Genomic DNA, 17,900 nt, shown 5'->3' on the forward strand with positions numbered 1-17,900 from the left:
CTCCTCGGCGGGGCCGGCCTGCGGCCTGCTGCAGGACGCCTTCCGCAGGTGAGGGGCACGGGGCGGGGGTGGGGGGTGCTGCGGGCGGCGGCCTGGTGGCGGGAGCGGTGGCCTCAGAGCCTCGCCGGCGTCTCTGCTTCCCCGGCAGGTACTACGAGTACATGTTCGGGCAGCCTGGGCGGCGGAAGCGGGGTCGCAGGCCGCTGGGCACCCGGGCGGAGCCCGAGCTGTCGCAGCTGCAGGTGGTGATCGAGTCCCGGGACCCCGGCTGTCACAGCTACCCGCACCTCGCCTCCAGCGAGGCCTGTGAGTACCGTTCGCAGCCGGTCACCGCCTTTCTCTCTCCTTCCTCGGCTTACACGGCATCTTTAGCGCTTGTCTTCCAACCCAGTGTAAAAGTCAGTAGTTTGGGTTTTTATTTTTTAAGGAACTGGAAATCATGCTGAGGTGCTTGAGAACATTTCACAGCCATGGCACTCAGAAGATAATTCTTGCTCTTAATGGTGTGGGAAATACAAGCCCACAGTGAATCATGAAGCTGCTTACAAGCGTAACCTGTGATTTCTGCAGTTCATCTAATATTTAACTCATTTACCTGCTGCTGCCCTTTCTAGTAACAATCATTAGGAATCGGAGCTATTATCCTGGCCCAGTTATGTATGGTGAGATCTACGAGTTGTCAAGAGATCACCCTTTCAGTACAGGGTGCTGAGTGAAGGCTGGCTTTGCTTATTTGTCTGCTCCCCTTAGAAACAGCTACATGTCAGTTGAAACTACCTACATTGGCTATGTACTTGGCTTTTCTGTTTTTCCAGGAGCATCAGAAAGTGTTCATTAAACTTCTTGTTATTCATCTTGCAGTATTATAAATCCACTTTCTTTCTATGAGTAGATAGAAAGGAGGACTTTAAAACATGATGGTTGTATTCGATTTTTTTTTCTTGCTATGCTGCTTTAGTTCTATAACTGAAGTTTAAGGTGGAAAAGTATCCTAAAATCAAGTCCTAATTACCAGAGAAGTTTCTTAACAGAAATAAGGATGAGTTGATAATATTGGTTTTTGTCTGGGCAGGTTAGCAGAGAGTTCAACATACTCAGTTCTTCTAGTTCTGTCTTGAGACAATCTTCTGTAGTAGACAAGGCAGTTGTTTGGTATCCGTGATACAAATCCTTAGAAAAAGATCTTTTTGATCTTATACATGTGCAGCAGGATTAATTCTACCTGGCTTGTGATAGAATGTACTGATTTTAAGTTTACTCAATCGTTTTGGTACATTTAGCCAAGTAGTGCAATTTCTGTGTTCAAGTTTATTGTATGTTTCAATGTGAATGAGGTACAGCATCAAAACTGCTAAAGCTTTAGAATTTTTCTGCCGCAGTCAGGTTATTATACTGCTTTACTACTAGCTGAACTTTGAATTGCCTTGTGAACTTCAGATTTTAACCAAAGCTGGTTCTTCTGTCAGGGCATCTTGTCAGACCATGTGATTTTTAGGTTCCACTCTTCAAAACAGTCAGAGTTTTCCCTTTACTGTAGGAAAGGAGTTTTCCTGTTACAAATAACAGAGTTTTCCTCGTGTGGTAAGCTGAGCTCTTCAGATGTCAGCAAGGTTTAATTTTGTGCTTTTTATTAGGATAGCTTGTTCGTGGAACAAATGTTGAATTATGCAGTTATTAGTCACTTGCTGGATTCAGCAGTTTGGCTCATTTTATTTAGTAGAGATTGTATGGATATGTCAGTGACTATCCTATAGCAAAAGTATTGGATATGTAATCAAAGCACAAGTTATCTGCCCTTCTTCCAGTAGGCTTGTGTAAAAGGTTCCAAATAGCCATCTGAAATTTGTTGTTCTGCATTCATTTAAGGTATGATACATGTTCAGAAAAAAGCCTGCTGTCATGGAAGTAAATCCCTGACTGAACTTCAGTTTACCACAGAAAAACCTGTGGAGATTGCAGGAGTCTTCTCAGTTATCTTTCTATCTAGAACTTCCAGTATATGCGGTCTGTGCTTAGGTTAAAATGGAATCTTGAGGTACTTTATTTGTTTCTTCATTAAAATTTACTGAATCATCTTAAATAGAAAGCAAAACTACTTTAAGTTCCTCACCCCCAGTACTTTGTATGTACTCAAACTTAAGGGAGGATTGTTATGGATACCTCTGGATACCATTCTTCATTCTACTCACCTTACTTCATGTCACTGCCCCTGTACATGTGCTCATTAAATGGTGGGGTCTGATTTTTTTTTTCTTTGTAATTAAACCTTTATAGTATCCACCTAAGAATATTACTTGACAAACTGTAATACTAAAAAAAATGTAAACATAATCTATATAACAAGAAGGTAAAAGGAGAAGTAAACTTTTGCAGTTGCATCTGGCATAGTTATTCAACCGTGTGTCTTAAATGCAAAAACACTATCTGCTATGTTTTAGATTGGTTGGATTAAACGTGGCTGGAATTCTGGCCCACATGCAATATTTAGCATTGCCATCATTAAGCCCTATATTTGTTTTATCATCTTACTGATCAACTGTTGACTTTCTGACTAGTAGCTTGCATTATTTTGGGAGTACATATATGAAAAATACCTGCACAGTATCACTGTTAAAAACAGCATTGGTTGGAATTTAAAAAACAAAGGGAGACATGGCACTTGAAAAATCCTTTTAATGCCTGTTAGCATTGTCCTGTCAATCCATGATTTCTTGAGGAATAACCTTTTTTTTTTTTTTTTTTTTCCCTTTAGATCATTTAACTGTAACTGAGCCTGTGGCCATACTGAAAGCAGATGAGGTATGGGGTGCTTTAAGAGGTAAGTTGAAACTTTTTCTATAAAGCAATATATACAAACTCCAGGCTTATACAAACTCCATGACAGACTAAGAACTAGTTGACCTCTGAGCCTTGCCCTCATTCAGTCTTGAAAGAAGTAAGCTTGGGCATAGAAGCCAGAAGGATACCCAGATGTGTGTTGGTCAGACCCTCAGTCCAGATGCTTAGCACCTCAGAGACAGGGGCATACCATAAATGCGCTCTAGTTGTACCTGAAATCAGCCAAGCCAACCAGTCCAAGGTGCTGAAAAGTTCTCTGATCCACAGTGTGAACAAATTATTTTGTGACTGCATCTAATAACTGAACATGCTGAACACATCTCCAAGACGATCATAATGCTGAAATTGCAGTCTGCTGTTCTTACTGGAACGTTAGTCTAAATTAGCAGATTTTTCATGTTGAATTAGAAACTTCACCAGTTCCAGAAATGACACGAATGACAGATCCATGACACCAGAAGTTCCTACCTTACTCTCAGTAACTTCCATACTATTCAAGTATTAATTTGGTACAGCTGAGCTGTAGTGCTAATATTCAGTATTTGTGTATAGTGAAGAGTTTGAATGGTTCTTTCTTCAGAGTTTCTTTAACTATGGTGCTTGAGCAATTAAGGAAACTGTGCTAAAGAGAACGAAACTTGGCTACAAAGCATTCTTTCTAGCTATGTAAATACTTATGGTCCTGTTTTTAACAAAAACTTTAAGAACAAGCACTGGGCTGTCCTCCAGATACCTTCCTTGGGTTTTTGGTTTTTTTTTTTTCCCAGGATTGGAAACCTTCAGCCAGTTGGTTCATGAAGATGACTATGGAAGTGTAAGTACAGCTGTTAGTTAAACCACAGTCGTGATAACAACAATGTTCTTTATTAGGTGCTCTTCTAAAAACAGTATATCTACTAGTTTCATTAAGTACTTTTTCACAAAATGATCCTTGGAAAGCTGTTAACAAACTGAAAAGAAAGTATTTCTTGTTTGAAATTAATATAAAATGTTAATTCTAATTTTAAAATCTTGTTCTCATAGTTTCTTGTGAATGAGACTGAAATCAATGACTTCCCAAGATTTGCTCATAGAGGAATCTTACTAGACACTTCAAGGCATTATTTACCATTGAAATCTATTCTTACAAACCTGGTAAGTGGTCAGTTTTGTATCATTAATGATGAATGCTTTTTGTTGTTGTGTTTTGCCCCCTGAAGTAGGTAGCAACTGGAGCTGGTGTGAAAGGAGAACCTGTCTCCTTTGGCTGTCTTTTAAAAGGACAGAGTGAACTTTGCTAAGTGAAGGTCAGAACATATACCAGAGAGGAATTGAGTGGGCAGATGGTGATTAGTGAATCACTAGGAGGATGGGATTTGTGGTACCTCGGGTTTTCTGTATTTTCTGTTACCTAAACCAACTCTTGTATTTCTTGGAAGCATGTTTTTGAGATATCTGACTGTCACCAAGAGACACACAGGGGACTTTGCAAGTCCTAGCTTCAGTGCCAGTGATTGCAGGAAAATTCCAGTCTTTTTAATAGTGAGGCTTTGGTAGTCTTTTCTTAGACTGATAAGCGCAAGCCAGTAATTAAATAATACAGAACAAGGGGGGAAATTAGAAATGTTCATTGGAAGCTACTGATTTTTTTCACTGCATCCCATTGAAAAGAAAAAAAAAACCACAAAAAATCCCTTTCTCTGAGAAGCTGAAGTAAGCACATTGAGAATTCTGTCTTCCACCTTGATGGGAATGTGGTGGATTTGTGTAAACATAGTAGCCAAAGCTGGGGGATTTTCTGTTTTGTACTCCCCTTTTCTGCTGTTGAAATCCACATAGCAGTGCTTATTTGGTGGATTGAAATAGAAGAGCCCTTTTGTGGAGTAACATGCAGTTTCCTGTCTTGTGTCTGTCTTGCTTTTCCAAGATGAAATAATATTAGAAATTTCCCTTCCCTTGCATGTTTAAGATGGGCAGGAGGAGTGCAGGTAAAACCAGTCTTAATTTCTGACATCATCCTTGAACTATGCTCAGAACAAATGCTCCTGCCATGCTGCCCAAGTTCCAGAAGGCAAAGGCAGGGACTGGGAGAATGAAGAACCGCCCACTGTAGGAGAATTCCAATCAGGTTTGAGACCATGTAAAGAACCTGAAGGTGCGCAAGTCCCTGGGACCTGATAAGATGCATCCGTGGGTACTGAGGGAAGTGGTGGATGGAGTGGCTAAGTCACTGTCCATCAGATTTGAGAAGCTGTGGCAGCCTGGTGCTGCATCAGAAGAAGTGTGACCAGCAGGTCAAGGGAGGTGATTTTCTTCCTCTACTATGCTCTTGTGAGACCCCACCTGGAGTACCCCAACATAAGGACATGGACCTGCTCAATTGGGTCTAGAGGAGGCTACGAAGTTTATCCGGGGGCTGGAGCACCTCCCCTGTGAGGACAGGCTGAGAGAGTTGGGGTTGTTCAGCCTGGAGAAGAGAAGGCTTTGGGGAGACCTTATACAGGCCTTCCAGGACTTAAAGGGGGCTACAGGAAAGACGGGGAGGGACTCTTATCAGGGAATGTAGTGATAGGATGAGGAGTAACCATTTTAAACTGAAAGAGGGAAGATTTAAATTAGATATAAAGAAGACATTCTTCACTGTGAGGGTGGTGAGACACTGGCACAGGTTGCCCAGAGAGGTTGTGGCTGCCCCCTCCCTGGCAGTGTTCAAGGCCAGGTTGGACGGGGCTTTGAGCAACCTGGGCTAGTGGAAGGTGTCCCTGTCCGTGGCAGGGGGTTTGAACTAGATCCCTTCCAACTCAAACTGTTCTGTGATTCTATGAACCTGCCCCTCCATGGGAATTTCCCACTTTACCTTTGAGATCAGTCCCTGTTCAGGATTAGTGTTTGTGTAGTGTTTTATTTGCAACTGAGAGTGCTTCAAAGACTCAAGTAGTTAGTTGTGTCAATATTTTTTGGCTTTTCTAAAAGAAAGAGTCCAAAGAGTAACTTGACTTTTGAGACTTTCATTTCTAACCATTTTTGTGTTTCTGTAACTGCTGCTATTCTGTTTCATTTCCCTAAATTATGTCAGTGGCTGTTAATACTTTCCCAGAAGTACATTTTATGCCATTTTGCTGGTTTAAGAACAAGTGCACTTTTCCTCCCACCTCTGTGCCTGCTTGAATCCAGGCTAACCTCAAAAAGAGCAGCAGTAATCCCTTCACTGATACGTGGTAATTAGATGCTTAAGGCAGCAGTTCAAATACATTTCTTGTTTAATGTTCAGCTGTGGTACTGTATTTCCAGAAAGGGCATTGTCCTTGAGGAAGGCTGAGATAAAGGTCAGGAGACATAATTTTTTATGTGGACAGATGGTATTTGATAGAAATGCATGAAGACATGCATTAACTAGAACTTCTGCTGTCTAATAAAATAGATAATGAATGGACAAGGTGTAAGTCTTCCTCTGGATTTGGTGGGAGTTCCTGAAGAGATTTTGTCTCTTCCTTAAACACAGCTTGGTGGAAATAATTGCATTGTGGCAAGGGATTGGAAGCAACTGTGTTGAAATTACTCAGTGACAAGCAATGTAGAGAATACTTACCCTGTCTGCTCGCAGTACATACCACTTCTATGACTCTTAACACACTTACATAGCTTGGGGTATGTGTGTAACTGCCATAATTCTAAAATAAATGTGTTAACATTTATCTTGATTATCTTCAAGCTCAAAAAAAGGGAAGTACTGAAACTGTAGTGACTGGAAACATAAGGGGAACACTATCTTGTGGGGAAAATGTTAGTGACTTCCACAGAATACATTTCAAATGCATGCAAAATAAACCACGGAAGTAGGGATGTACTAAATAGTAGGAAACTCTCTCATGCTATTTAGTTTTTGTGTCCAAAGTATTTTAGTAGAAAAGTATAAGCTTTTCTGTAAGCTGAAGTAGCTGATAGTGCACAGAGCATTACCTGGGTATGTTCTGAGGTGGAAGAAAAAGTGTTAATAGCAGTTTCCCTTCTACCAGCCAGTGTAGCCTGGTCAGATCAAGAGCATGTTACAGAAGTGGTGCAAATAAATGGCAGGGAAATGGAACAACTATATAAATAGGGTGGTGCGTTTTTGTCTGTGTTTCTATGGTACACTTCTCCTCTGGTTTTCTTTGTTGTTGTTGCTTTAGGCATGCAACGTATACTGGGACAACACCACATTTTGCATAGGCTTTCTGTGAGAGTCAAGTGCTTAAATAAACTGTATTGCATTATTTGTTACAGGATGCCATGGCTTTTAACAAGTTCAATGTTCTGCACTGGCATATAGTAGATGATCAGTCATTCCCTTACCAGAGTGTTTATTTCCCTGAGTTAAGTGACAAGGTGAGTAAACATCATTGGAGCAGGGTGGGAGGGCAGAAATCTGGCACATATTTCATGAAAATAAAATGCAGTGTCTAACTATGGTTGAATACATCTGCCTTGATTGTGAAGCAGTACCGGAGTACCAATAACCAGCAAGTCCACATTTAGGATCCTACCTGAGTGTCTGGGTGGATCATATTTGGATCTTCCTTGGTGGATGCATGGTAAATGACCTTCCTCACTCTTCCATGCAAATTTGCTGGTGACAGTGATCCTCAGTGTTTGCAGTCTTCAAGCAATAATGTTGTGCAAATACCCTGTTGTGGCAAACACTGCTTGGATTTCTGTTGGTTGGTTTGTTTAACTTCCTGCCACTCAAACAAATGTAAGAGTTTCCTGTCAGCTCTCAGTTTGGAACCACTGCAGTAGTACTTCTGCTCTGTCTGAGATCTAGTTAACTTTACAAAACACAATATACCTATAAGAGGTTGTTTTCTAAAACAAATACAGTGCAATGTATGTCTTTATTTCCTGATTCGCCAAGATTTTGCTAATTAATGAAAGCCGTCATGAGGTTCTTGCTCTGTTATGATACAGTAGTAGTCAAATCAATAATTAAGTAGACTGAGCCTGAGCACAAGATTTGTGATTCTATTTTAAAAAGCATTCTAGAATTTGACCCTCATAAAAATTATGTAGGCAGTGCTTGAGCAGATGCCATGATGAATTTTATAATTCAGAAATTGTATGATAGATGTTGGGGTGGTACAGTCACATTATTCTTCCTAATAGTGTCTGTGAAGTTCTGTCCTATTCCTCACTGACAGATGGAGAGGAGGAGATGGTTTTTGTCTCAAGAGCCTTCTTTCTGAAAGGCTTCTTGTTTACCATTATCTTTTTTGAGTAACTCAGCTGTGGAAACCATTTCCGGATAAATGGAAGCTTATGGTGCTATTAATCATGAGGAGTCACAATGCTTTTCTTGTGTAGTATGGCTCTTTAGCAAGCATCTAGCAAGCATCTGTTTCATCAAACTGTAGCAATCCTTGAGTCATTTGTCAAATTTGTTGGCTGTGTGCGAGTGTCATGAACGCTCAAATTCAGTGTCATGAAACAAACATACGCTAAATTGGGCATTGTATCAAAACTGACAAGCAGAGGTGTTGAAAAAAGACACCATTATTTCTGACTTGGCCAAATTTTTCCATTAGTCTTGCATGTCATGTAACAAAGGCCCTATGTTTCAGAACTAATGATGCAGAGGCAGAGGGAAAAATTAACTTGCCTCTGTACAGAAGAACTGAAAATGTATCTTTCCAAAATCTGATGGAATAGAAACTAGCTTTTCTCTTCAGTAACTGTAAACTAAGAAGGAAAGGACAGCCTCCTCAGGAGATTTGTCTTAGTGTGGAAAAAGGATTTAACTTTTGTGGGTTTTTGTTGTTTTGTTGGGGGTTTTTTTCCCCCCCTCTAGTCAGCCGAAAAGTTCTGTCAGTGCAGTTGCACTTGTGATAAACCACAAAAGGCCAACTTGTAAAACTGCTCTCCAGTCTAAATTGTAACACTTTAATGCCAATTTTGTGAGGTCCCGACATAACTTTTTGTAATAAATAAATAATTTTATTTAAAAAAATATATAAAAAATAATTTTGTGAATACTTTACAGGGAGCATACTCCTGTAACCACATCTATACGCCTACTGACGTCCGTCTGGTGATTGAGTATGCCCGGTTAAGAGGTATTAGAGTTATCCCGGAGTTTGATACCCCAGGACACACGCAATCTTGGGGAAAAGGTATGTCCAAAAAAGTATTAATGGTTAAAAGATTGTGGTAAGTACGGTGTAGTAAGCAAATGAACTTGTTAAAAAGCAGCCTTTGAAGTGCTTTGAAAGGCCCTTCATAAGAGGTAAGCAAGGTGCAGACTCAGTGGTCACGACCTTTATGTTTTAAAGGCGCTAAAGTGAATGGAGAAAGCTGACATTTCCTGTGCTGGATGCTTGTGTGAAGGCACAGATATACTCTCTCTGCCTTAAATTTAATGTTGTTGTTAACCCCCCAGTCAGTACTCTTCAAGTTTAGAGTAATAAGGCAGTGGGTAGAAATAGTGAGTTGCTGTCTGTAGAGATTTCTGCTTTGGGAAGGTTCTTTCAAAGCGGTTGATGTTTCTGTCTATTAGTAAAGTGGTAATCTGCCAGTGTACAATGCACAGCAAAATTGGATTCACAACATAGCTTCTTTGCTCTCTATCTTCTGGGTTTCAGAGTAATAATTCTCTTGACAGAGAATTCTTGAATCCTGAGAGTGGTGGTGTTTACCTGTACTCAAGGATTAGGGAACCTTGTGCCTTATTTCGAGGTGCACTGGCTGTGATTTCACTGCAATTAATGTAAGCTGGTTTTGGCCAAGCTGGAAATGGTAAAGATTTTTCTAGCACTTCAAAGCTTTAGCTTTAGCCATAGAGTGAGTCTTGTGCTCATCCTCTAGGGATGTGGCCATAATGTTGGAAGATGCCCTTAGATTCTTTGTCACTACTTTAAAATGAAGAAGAAAGGAACAAGGCAAAGACTATAAATTTGCTAAATGCTTTTTCTGAATTCTTCATCTCACGTGGTCTTTGCTGCTATGGAGCACTAATGAAAGCCAGTGGCTTGCCTGGTGATATATGAGGTAGTCTGTGTTCATATAAAGAGCAAGGTTCAGCTCCCTTGCCTAAAATTAATTGTTCCAAATAGCTTTTTTTAATGTGATGCACAGGACTGAATCCTGGCTTTGCCTGTGAGCCAGGGTAGCTATGCTTTGTTTGCATTAAAATTAAAGACACTGGAGAAAAGTCTTAAGGCATGCAAGATGGGTAGTTGGAGCAATCTGCCACCCAGGCCCTGTTTGGGAGAAATATACTCAGAGTAGGAAACACACAGCCAGGAAGATGGTGCTGCTGCTGCAAGCACATTTTACCAAATAAACCGGATTTAGGAGTCTCCAACTTACATACAACTTTTTCCTGTGTTGTTATCCTGGGTCATCTTGCTTCAGATGCCTTGACTCAAAAACCAGTGCTTAGTTTTGATATCTGTCTAGGGTTTATTTCTTGTGTAGAGGTAGCTTCCTAGCAGACTGAGGTGGGACATCTACCTTGAACCATATATGTCCCACCTACTTAGATGTTAGCAGAGTAATAAAAAGAGAAAAGAGGCTTCTGGAGTGCACTCATTAGATTTGGCTTCCTTTTAATTGGCTTCCTTCATAAATCCTTTAAATATTTCTTATTCAGTCATCCAGAAGCTATTTTCCAGGTATAGTGATGTGTTCCATAAATTAGCATATGTTAAATCACAAATCTAAAAGTCAGAGTACTGATTTCCAGTTAGAGGGTTCTTCAACCTTGGGCAAGTTGTTTTATTTCATGCTGTCTCTATTTGATTATACTTAGAATGGATGAGCACTTGTCATTAATATTAACCTTTTTAATATGGATAACTGCCTCTTCCTGCTAGCAGAGTTAACATACCAACATGGAACTGAATATCCTTTATTAATTGTTTCTGTTAGGTCAAAAAGATCTTCTCACCCCTTGTTACAGTGGAGAACGGCCAACTGGGTCATTTGGACCGGTGAATCCCATTTTGAATACAACTTACGACTTCATGACTAAATTCTTCAAAGAGATCAGTAGTGTATTTCCAGATGCATACATTCATCTGGGAGGAGATGAAGTGAACTTCGATTGTTGGTATGGTGACAAAACAATAAATATCTAGTGCCTCTTACACTTGCATAAATCCATCAGTTATGGAACTCAGTTGTGTCAGTTTTCACTGCTCAACCCAAGGATCTCTACTCGTACTTCTGTAACTATTTACAGGCAGAACATTTCTGATCCTCAGAAAGCAAGTGATGTGCAGAATTTTGCTTTGACTAGTAGTTTCACAAATGTTCAGGTACTCTTAAGGATTTCTTTATGAAAAGAAACCTGGCAGGAAGGAGAACTAGTATGGTAGAAAAGTACTGTGTAAGATAATTAACATTTAAATGCTTTGTGTTAAAGGAAAAGCGGTTCTTTCCATTGAGTTCTGCCTTCCAGAAAATATGTTAACATTAAGTATTACAGCACTGACTTTTGTGTGCTTGTATTAAAAGTATATAATGTTTTAATAGAGTACTTAAGTGAGTTGTGGATTTTGAATACTTTCGAGTCTGCTAGAGTAACTAAAAATACAGAGTTTGGAGCAGATCTAATTGGATGAGTATTCAGACTGGTCCAGTCAGTATTTGTGTGTTCTCTTGAAACATCAAATCTGAACACTCATAACTTGCTTTACTTTTTGAAAAGAAAGAAAATTTCTGACAAATGCTTTATCACAAAAGTGTTGGTTTGCTTTTGGGGTATTTTCCTGAATTCTTGATTTAATTCCTGGAGATCCCCTTGTACTATGGCTTCTCTGTTTCCAGACCTGCTGGCAATCTTCCCACAAAGTCATAGAAAAAACAGGAACCCCAGAGCTCTTAAGAGTTTGAGGCTGCCTGCCAGAGATTGTTGCAGAACAGGGACTCCAGTAGTTCTACCAGAGAAGTAGGACTATTGGCTTTATTTCAAATTGAAATGAAACTGTTACAAAATACCTAAATCACGTTAGCCTGCCGCTTCTGCTCTGTTCTGCATTCCAGGCTATGGTGTGCATAAGGCATCAGCTAGTGTGCTGTGCATAGGTGGAAATGGCTGGGAAATCTGGTTTAAAACAAACTTTTTTTTTTTTTTACTTATTTTGTTGTTTTTAAGGAAATCTAACCCTGAAGTGAAAGAGTTTATGAAGAAGCAAGGATTTGGCACTGACTATGCTAAACTGGAATCTTACTATATTCAGAAGTATGTTATTTTTTTACTTCTTGCTCAGCATTTCACAGCCACTATCTGAGGGTGGTGTTGAGGTGCAGGTACTGAAGCTGACTGAGGTTAGCCTATAGTGTTTTCAAAAATTGCCATGTGTTGGGGGCTACCCACTTTCTTTTATTTTAATACACTGAATGTAAAATTTTCATCTTTAAAATGTGGGACACGAGGTTATGTAGACTAGTTCTATATATACTCTGAATGTATTTGGTATCTTAAACCAAGGATCCAATGGAATATCAGCATACAGGGTGGGGTGGAAAAGTCCTGTGATTTTTGCAGGTCTTTACTTCTCTTGTTCTTACCAATATGGATTTAGACATCTGTATGAGTTGCTAGTAGTTCTGCACATCTGCTTGTGTTACTTCATGTGCATTTCCTTATACATGGGAGAACATGCTCTTTGAAGCAGAGCACTGAAGACCAAAAGCAGAGAAACCTGTTTTTTCTTGGTCACCTATACAGTACTAAGAAAGGCCTGTGTGCCTTAGGGTAGAAAATGTTGCTACTTTTTGTGCCTGTACTGATCTCATTGAAGTTCACAGACACAAACTTATTTCTGAATTCTAGGATTTTGGACATTGTTTTCTCCTATAACAAAGAATACATGGTCTGGCAAGAAGTGTTTGATAACAAAGTGCAGGTGAGATGGGAAGACAAATAAGATACTCTTGCGTAACAGCACAATAATGTGGGAGGCTTCTGAAGTAGACTACTAAGTAGTTACGATTATGTCTCTTGAGAGTTAAAGCAAGTCTGCTGACTTTAGCAAGTCTCCCCTGGTGTGGAGCCCGCCTTGAATTTATCATTTATTGAACATGTAAACCAGGTGGAACAGGGGCATTAGCATTGAAGTGCTTTCTAAAGGTGAACACAGGTAATATAATATGCTTTAGAGCATCAGAGTAAAGGATAGGGAACCTTCTATGAATTTCCACGTTGTTTGTTTTTTTTTTCTCCTTACATAACTTGCAGCTGGTCTAGTGATACCAGGTTGTAAGGGTTTTGGAGCTGGAGATAACAGGTGCATGTAGGAACCCTCTTAGGGCATTAACTGTCTATCGTATAACCTAGGCTTCACTCTAGGGTGAGCTTTGTTAAAAAAAAAGTTAATCAGCTTTTGACTGGGGGGAGGGAAAAAAAACCCCTAAAGGTAGCTTCCAAAATGTTTATCTTCTAAACAAAATACCACACTTCCTGTTTTGAAATCCATCATCCTTTTTCCTGATAACAGCAATTAGAATTCTTTAATGTTTAGAGTTTTTTGGTTTTCCCACTTTTAGCTCAAGCCAGACACTGTAGTTCAAGTGTGGATGGAAAACAACTATGCTCATGAACTGAGCAGTGTCACTGGAGCTGGGTTCACTGCTATCCTGGCAGCTCCCTGGTACTTAGACTACATCAGTTATGGGCAAGACTGGAAGAAATACTACAGTGTTGAACCGCTTAACTTCCCTGGTTTGTTACTTTTTATACAAATGTTCTGTGCATGAAAGTCTTTGGTTCATAGTAAGATGTAAATAGAAAAAATAAGGCTCTTCAGAGTGGTCATGCAGTTACTATAATCAGATATGCTGTAATCAAAGGACTTCAACATCAGCAAGAACTCTGGAAAATTCTCAAATTAAAAAAAATGCAACTTTACACTTCTTGCAAGGAAAAGTGTTACCTTCTTCAAGCATCTGGCAGTGGTTGTGTGAGACGGGATGCTGGACTAGGTTCACAAATGCATCATCTGTTAGGGGCAGAGTTGTGCAAAACCCAATGTCAGTTAGCAGACATGGAATTTGTATGTTAGCAAGTTTCTAGAGTGTTAGACTGTTGTCAGAAGGCTTGTTCTCTCTTTCTGGCTAAAGCTGATACAAACGTTTTGTGCAAGGTAGCTCTAGAGCTGATTAGGATGAACACCTGACTTCATAGCCTTTTCAAGGAATGTTCTGTGTGTGATAGAATGAACAGTTTCAGTCAGGACTGAGATCTCTGAAGAATGTCAGAAGGCTGAGGAATGTTTTCAGAATGTTCTTTCTGACAGAGAAGGGAAATGGGTGCTCTGGGCAAATGGCCTGGTGGTTCTTGCATTCAGTAACAAGACTACCAAACATAGTGCTCAGGACAGATATTTTATATGATAAAACAACATCAATCCTGTCTTGGTATTGGAAAATGAGACTGTTGATATATGCCCATCTTCTGGGCAAATAGAAATTCTAACTTTCTGCTTTGAATTCAGGAACTGAAAAACAGAAAAAGCTTTTAATAGGTGGAGAAGCCTGTCTGTGGGGGGAATTTGTGGATGCAACTAACCTCACACCAAGATTATGGTATGAACTGCTTTACTATTAGATTTTAGAAAGCCAGCTACAAGGAGCATTAATTAATCCAACAGGACTGTATGTTAGTGTAACAGTGATCTGTGCTGCATCTGAGTAGCTATAAAAATTGATGCTTCTGGATATATAAGACGTGGTATTAAAAACTTTAATCCATTCTTCATTACAGACCATACCTACTAAAACTCAGTATATCTTTACAGGCCTCGAGCAAGTGCTGTAGGGGAAAGACTCTGGAGCAGCAGAAACGTGACCAACTTGCAGGATGCCTATAAAAGACTGACTAGTCATCGATGCCGCATGCTCCGGTAAGATTAAAACTATAGTAAAAGCTTGGTTCTCCTGCCTTATAACCACTGGAGTTCAAGTACAAGCCTAAACGACTGGCCTGGAAATGAAGAGAGGACTGCTAGCAGTCTAATCTGACTATGTAAATGTCACTCCATGTGTTTTTGTGTCCTCAGAAGAGGAAGAATGGATACGTTAAGACAGGAGTTCTAGACAGTTCTGCAACCAACATTTGCAGAACTCATTAACTTTCTTCAGTGAAATACTAGAACTCATCTATGTCTCTGTTTCCTCTAAAGGAAAAACCAGCACCATGATTGACTTATTTCAGACAATGTGGGAGGAGTACACAAACAGAAGAAAAAGTAGACTTTTAAAAACTGTTGTTTTAAATAATAAAGACATGCAGCACACAATCAGATGGAGCTGTTTGCATGAGATGTGAACATGAGCAAGCTATTCTTTCAGGTATTGCCTAAGTGTAGGGACTGAAAGGGGTGGATAAGGAGTCCCTGATGAATTTTAATTCATTTATGACTACTGTACAGGTTACTGGTTAACTATTGCTAGTGCTGTGTTTGTATATATGTTCACAGTTGTAGAAATGAGTGATTTCTAGGTCTTTAAGTCCAAGATTGACTCCACTTTTAGAAGTATATGGTCAGAGAGTCTTATGTTTTTCCAAAAGCTGCTGCAAATTTGGACTGCAGCAAGAATGCAACATGACATTTCATTTGTTTACAGAAGTTTATGATGTCATTGAAAATCCCAACAGTATGAAGAAGCATTTCAGGGTAGATACACATCAGCTTTTTAGAGAACAAGATACAATGGCAGTTACAGTCAGCACTTAAAACTCGAGTGCTCTGTGTGTGTTCCTGTAGATGTCTTAGCATGATTATCTGTCGGAATCACTTTTAGCTTACAGTATGAACTAACTCTTTAATTAATCAAGTTGAGTGACTTAACTCTCGTAAGTTTTGACTTGTTAGGTTTATTTCTACCTGGCTTAAAACAATGCTATAGGAAAATAGCTATATGTAAATTGTTAATCTCATGAATGAGAAAAATATATATATGGAGAGAGTTAACAAATACATGTTAAAAACAAGATTAAAGGGCTCATACTTATGTCCTATCACTTAACAGGATGGTGTATCTCTTGGTGGGGCTCAGAGAAAACACTGATACAACTGCACAGTGAAGCATACAGTGGCTGTACCTCTAGGATTTGGGTTTTACAGTGAACTAAGCTATGCTGTTCCTTGACCTGGTTAACTGTTGCTGCATCTCCATCTTCTTCCTTAATGCTGGCACTTGTACTGCTGTACAGGGAGCTGATCCAGATGACTGCAGCTGCTCTGGGTAGCACTAGCCTAAGAAATGCAGAATGCAGGGGCAGGCTAAGGATGGAGTAACTTTACTTGTTGCACACTTTTTCCTTAAACTACTTCTGGTGCTAAAACAGCTTTGCTGGCACATAAATTTACAGTGAACAATGCCTGTTATAGACAGACTAGCTTAATAAAAGAACATAATCTCCTGGAAATGATTCATTTTATATAGGCTTTTAACCAGAAAAACACTAGAGAAACAATTCCTTTTCCACTGATGAAATAAGCATTCCTTGGAGCTGCAGTTCTGTTGCCTTTCATGTATATGGGGCTTCCTTAGTACTGTGCAAACTCTAAGAGCTGGTTTCATCAGTCAGGCTGTTGTAGTCTTAGAGGGTGGGCAGAGTACTCTGTCCCTAATAACTTCTTTATATATGGTATATAAAAACCTTGCCAGTTGTAGCAGTCCAAGGAGCCTTTCCAAGCAGAATGAACAACTTTGGCTTGCTCTGCAGCTGGGTACGAGGGAGTGAGAGTGGGCAGGTAGAATTTCTAACAGGTAGATTATGGTCACTGGAAGAATGGTGGTAGCTCTACCTACCCAAGGCCACAGCTGATGAAATAGTACCATGAAAGCAGCAGCTGCTGTTCAGATCTAAACTCAGCTTCCTGTATGGAATGGTGATGGGAAAACGGAAACAAAAATGTGGGCATATACTCCAGAGGCCTAGAAAACAACCCTGTCTTTGACTAAGGGACTTAAGGTTTTTGTCAGATATTTTGTACCTCAAAGATTTCTCTCCATTTAACATACTGGAATCTCAAAGACCCCCAGCAGAAGGAGAGCTTCTTGAAATGTACTTGAGCAAGCAGTAGTTAAGCTGAGCTATTTCATTATCCAGTTTCTTCCATTGCAGCTCTCAAGTGCAATTTAAACACCAGTATATATTATCCTACAAATCCCTGTAGCAGTACCATCTAGCTTTTAACTATTCAAGAAGCAGAATTTTGATGATGACTATCTGTGAAACATCTTTTTATACTATCTTACTGCACCATCATAAGCTACAGGGGAGAGTTGTTTGTTTTCACACCACATGAGAACAGAATAATTTATGATAGAATAGCTGGAAAAAAATCCTGTTTACTAAAACTGGCTCCCCCAAAAAAATGAACTAAAATTACTTAACTGGAGATGCATATGAAGGAAACATTGGGTTTGGAGGCAGGGGAGTGTGCAAATGTCAACTGATTAATTTTTTCCCCATTGTTATGACTTCTCTTCAGTGATGCTCTGAAAAATCTATTGCTTTTGAGACAACTAGTCCTGAATTTCAACCTGTTTTCTAATACCCTAGTACACGATTGAAACAGGAAACTGTACTTAAGTGAAAAAGAATCAATGGTACATTAGGAGCCTTTTTCACTCCCTAAATAGGCCATTTGTTATTTCTTGGAAGTAGTTTTGCTTACAGAAAGATTAAAATAAAGAGTGCCAGTATCTCTCTTTCTGCCTACCAGCCAGTTTGATTATAATCATACACGTTCCACTTTACTTTAACAGCCGTGGCATAGCAGCTGAACCTGTGTTTGTTGGATACTGTGCCCATGAAGCACGAGGACAGTAATGGCAGCAAGGATTTCCAGTCAACAACCTGAAGTGCCTCTGAGTTTGAATATATGTACATGCAGTTTGATATTTTAACCAAGACTTAAAACTTTAACTTTTAAAATAAAGTCATTTGACATGCTTTTTGGAGTAGAAATGATGTGTTTTAGCTTTCATTAGATACAGGGATTCTTCACTGTGAGATCCTGAAACTTGATACTGTAGTTACCAATTCCAGTTTCCTTACATTCTAAAGTTGAGGGAGAATGAAGCTAAGACACTAT

General features: G+C 39.6%; 1 protein-coding gene across 2 annotated transcripts; it reads left to right on the top strand.

Annotated features, from left to right (window-relative positions):
* Nucleotides 1-6: 6 nt before the first annotated feature.
* On the top strand, nucleotides 7-17,799 carry HEXB (hexosaminidase subunit beta). 2 transcript variants are annotated; one of them, XM_026866526.1, is made up of 13 exons: nucleotides 1,915-2,035; nucleotides 2,753-2,818; nucleotides 3,606-3,652; nucleotides 3,862-3,972; nucleotides 7,081-7,182; nucleotides 8,831-8,960; nucleotides 10,717-10,897; nucleotides 11,945-12,031; nucleotides 12,626-12,698; nucleotides 13,339-13,513; nucleotides 14,286-14,376; nucleotides 14,589-14,693; nucleotides 17,572-17,799. In XM_026866526.1, exons 5-13 carry the CDS (start codon nucleotides 7,087-7,089, stop codon nucleotides 17,633-17,635), a joined length of 1,002 nt encoding a protein of 333 aa, XP_026722327.1. In that variant the 5' UTR covers nucleotides 1,915-2,035; nucleotides 2,753-2,818; nucleotides 3,606-3,652; nucleotides 3,862-3,972; nucleotides 7,081-7,086; the 3' UTR covers nucleotides 17,636-17,799. The 2 variants fall into 2 exon arrangements, with proteins under 2 accessions (XP_026722328.1, XP_026722327.1); XM_026866527.1 differs by lacking the exons at nucleotides 1,915-2,035; nucleotides 12,626-12,698; nucleotides 14,286-14,376; nucleotides 14,589-14,693; nucleotides 17,572-17,799 and adding exons at nucleotides 7-48; nucleotides 149-306 and having other exon boundaries at nucleotides 13,339-13,508.
* Nucleotides 17,800-17,900: the final 101 nt, after the last annotated feature.

Source organism: Athene cunicularia (genome assembly GCF_003259725.1).
Source record: "Athene cunicularia isolate RWA chromosome Z unlocalized genomic scaffold, athCun1 chrZ_part3, whole genome shotgun sequence".
In the NCBI taxonomy this organism is placed as follows: domain Eukaryota; kingdom Metazoa; phylum Chordata; class Aves; order Strigiformes; family Strigidae; genus Athene; species Athene cunicularia.

Bases quoted from the DNA above. Each gene is read 5' to 3' on its own strand.
- HEXB (XM_026866526.1), top strand. From the start codon at position 7,087: ATGGCTTTTAACAAGTTCAATGTTCTGCACTGGCATATAGTAGATGAT. The intron at 7,183-8,830 runs GTGAGTAAACAT...AATACTTTACAG, and splicing joins TCCCTGAGTTAAGTGACAAG to GGAGCATACTCCTGTAACCA. The intron at 12,032-12,625 runs GTATGTTATTTT...TCTGAATTCTAG, and splicing joins GAATCTTACTATATTCAGAA to GATTTTGGACATTGTTTTCT.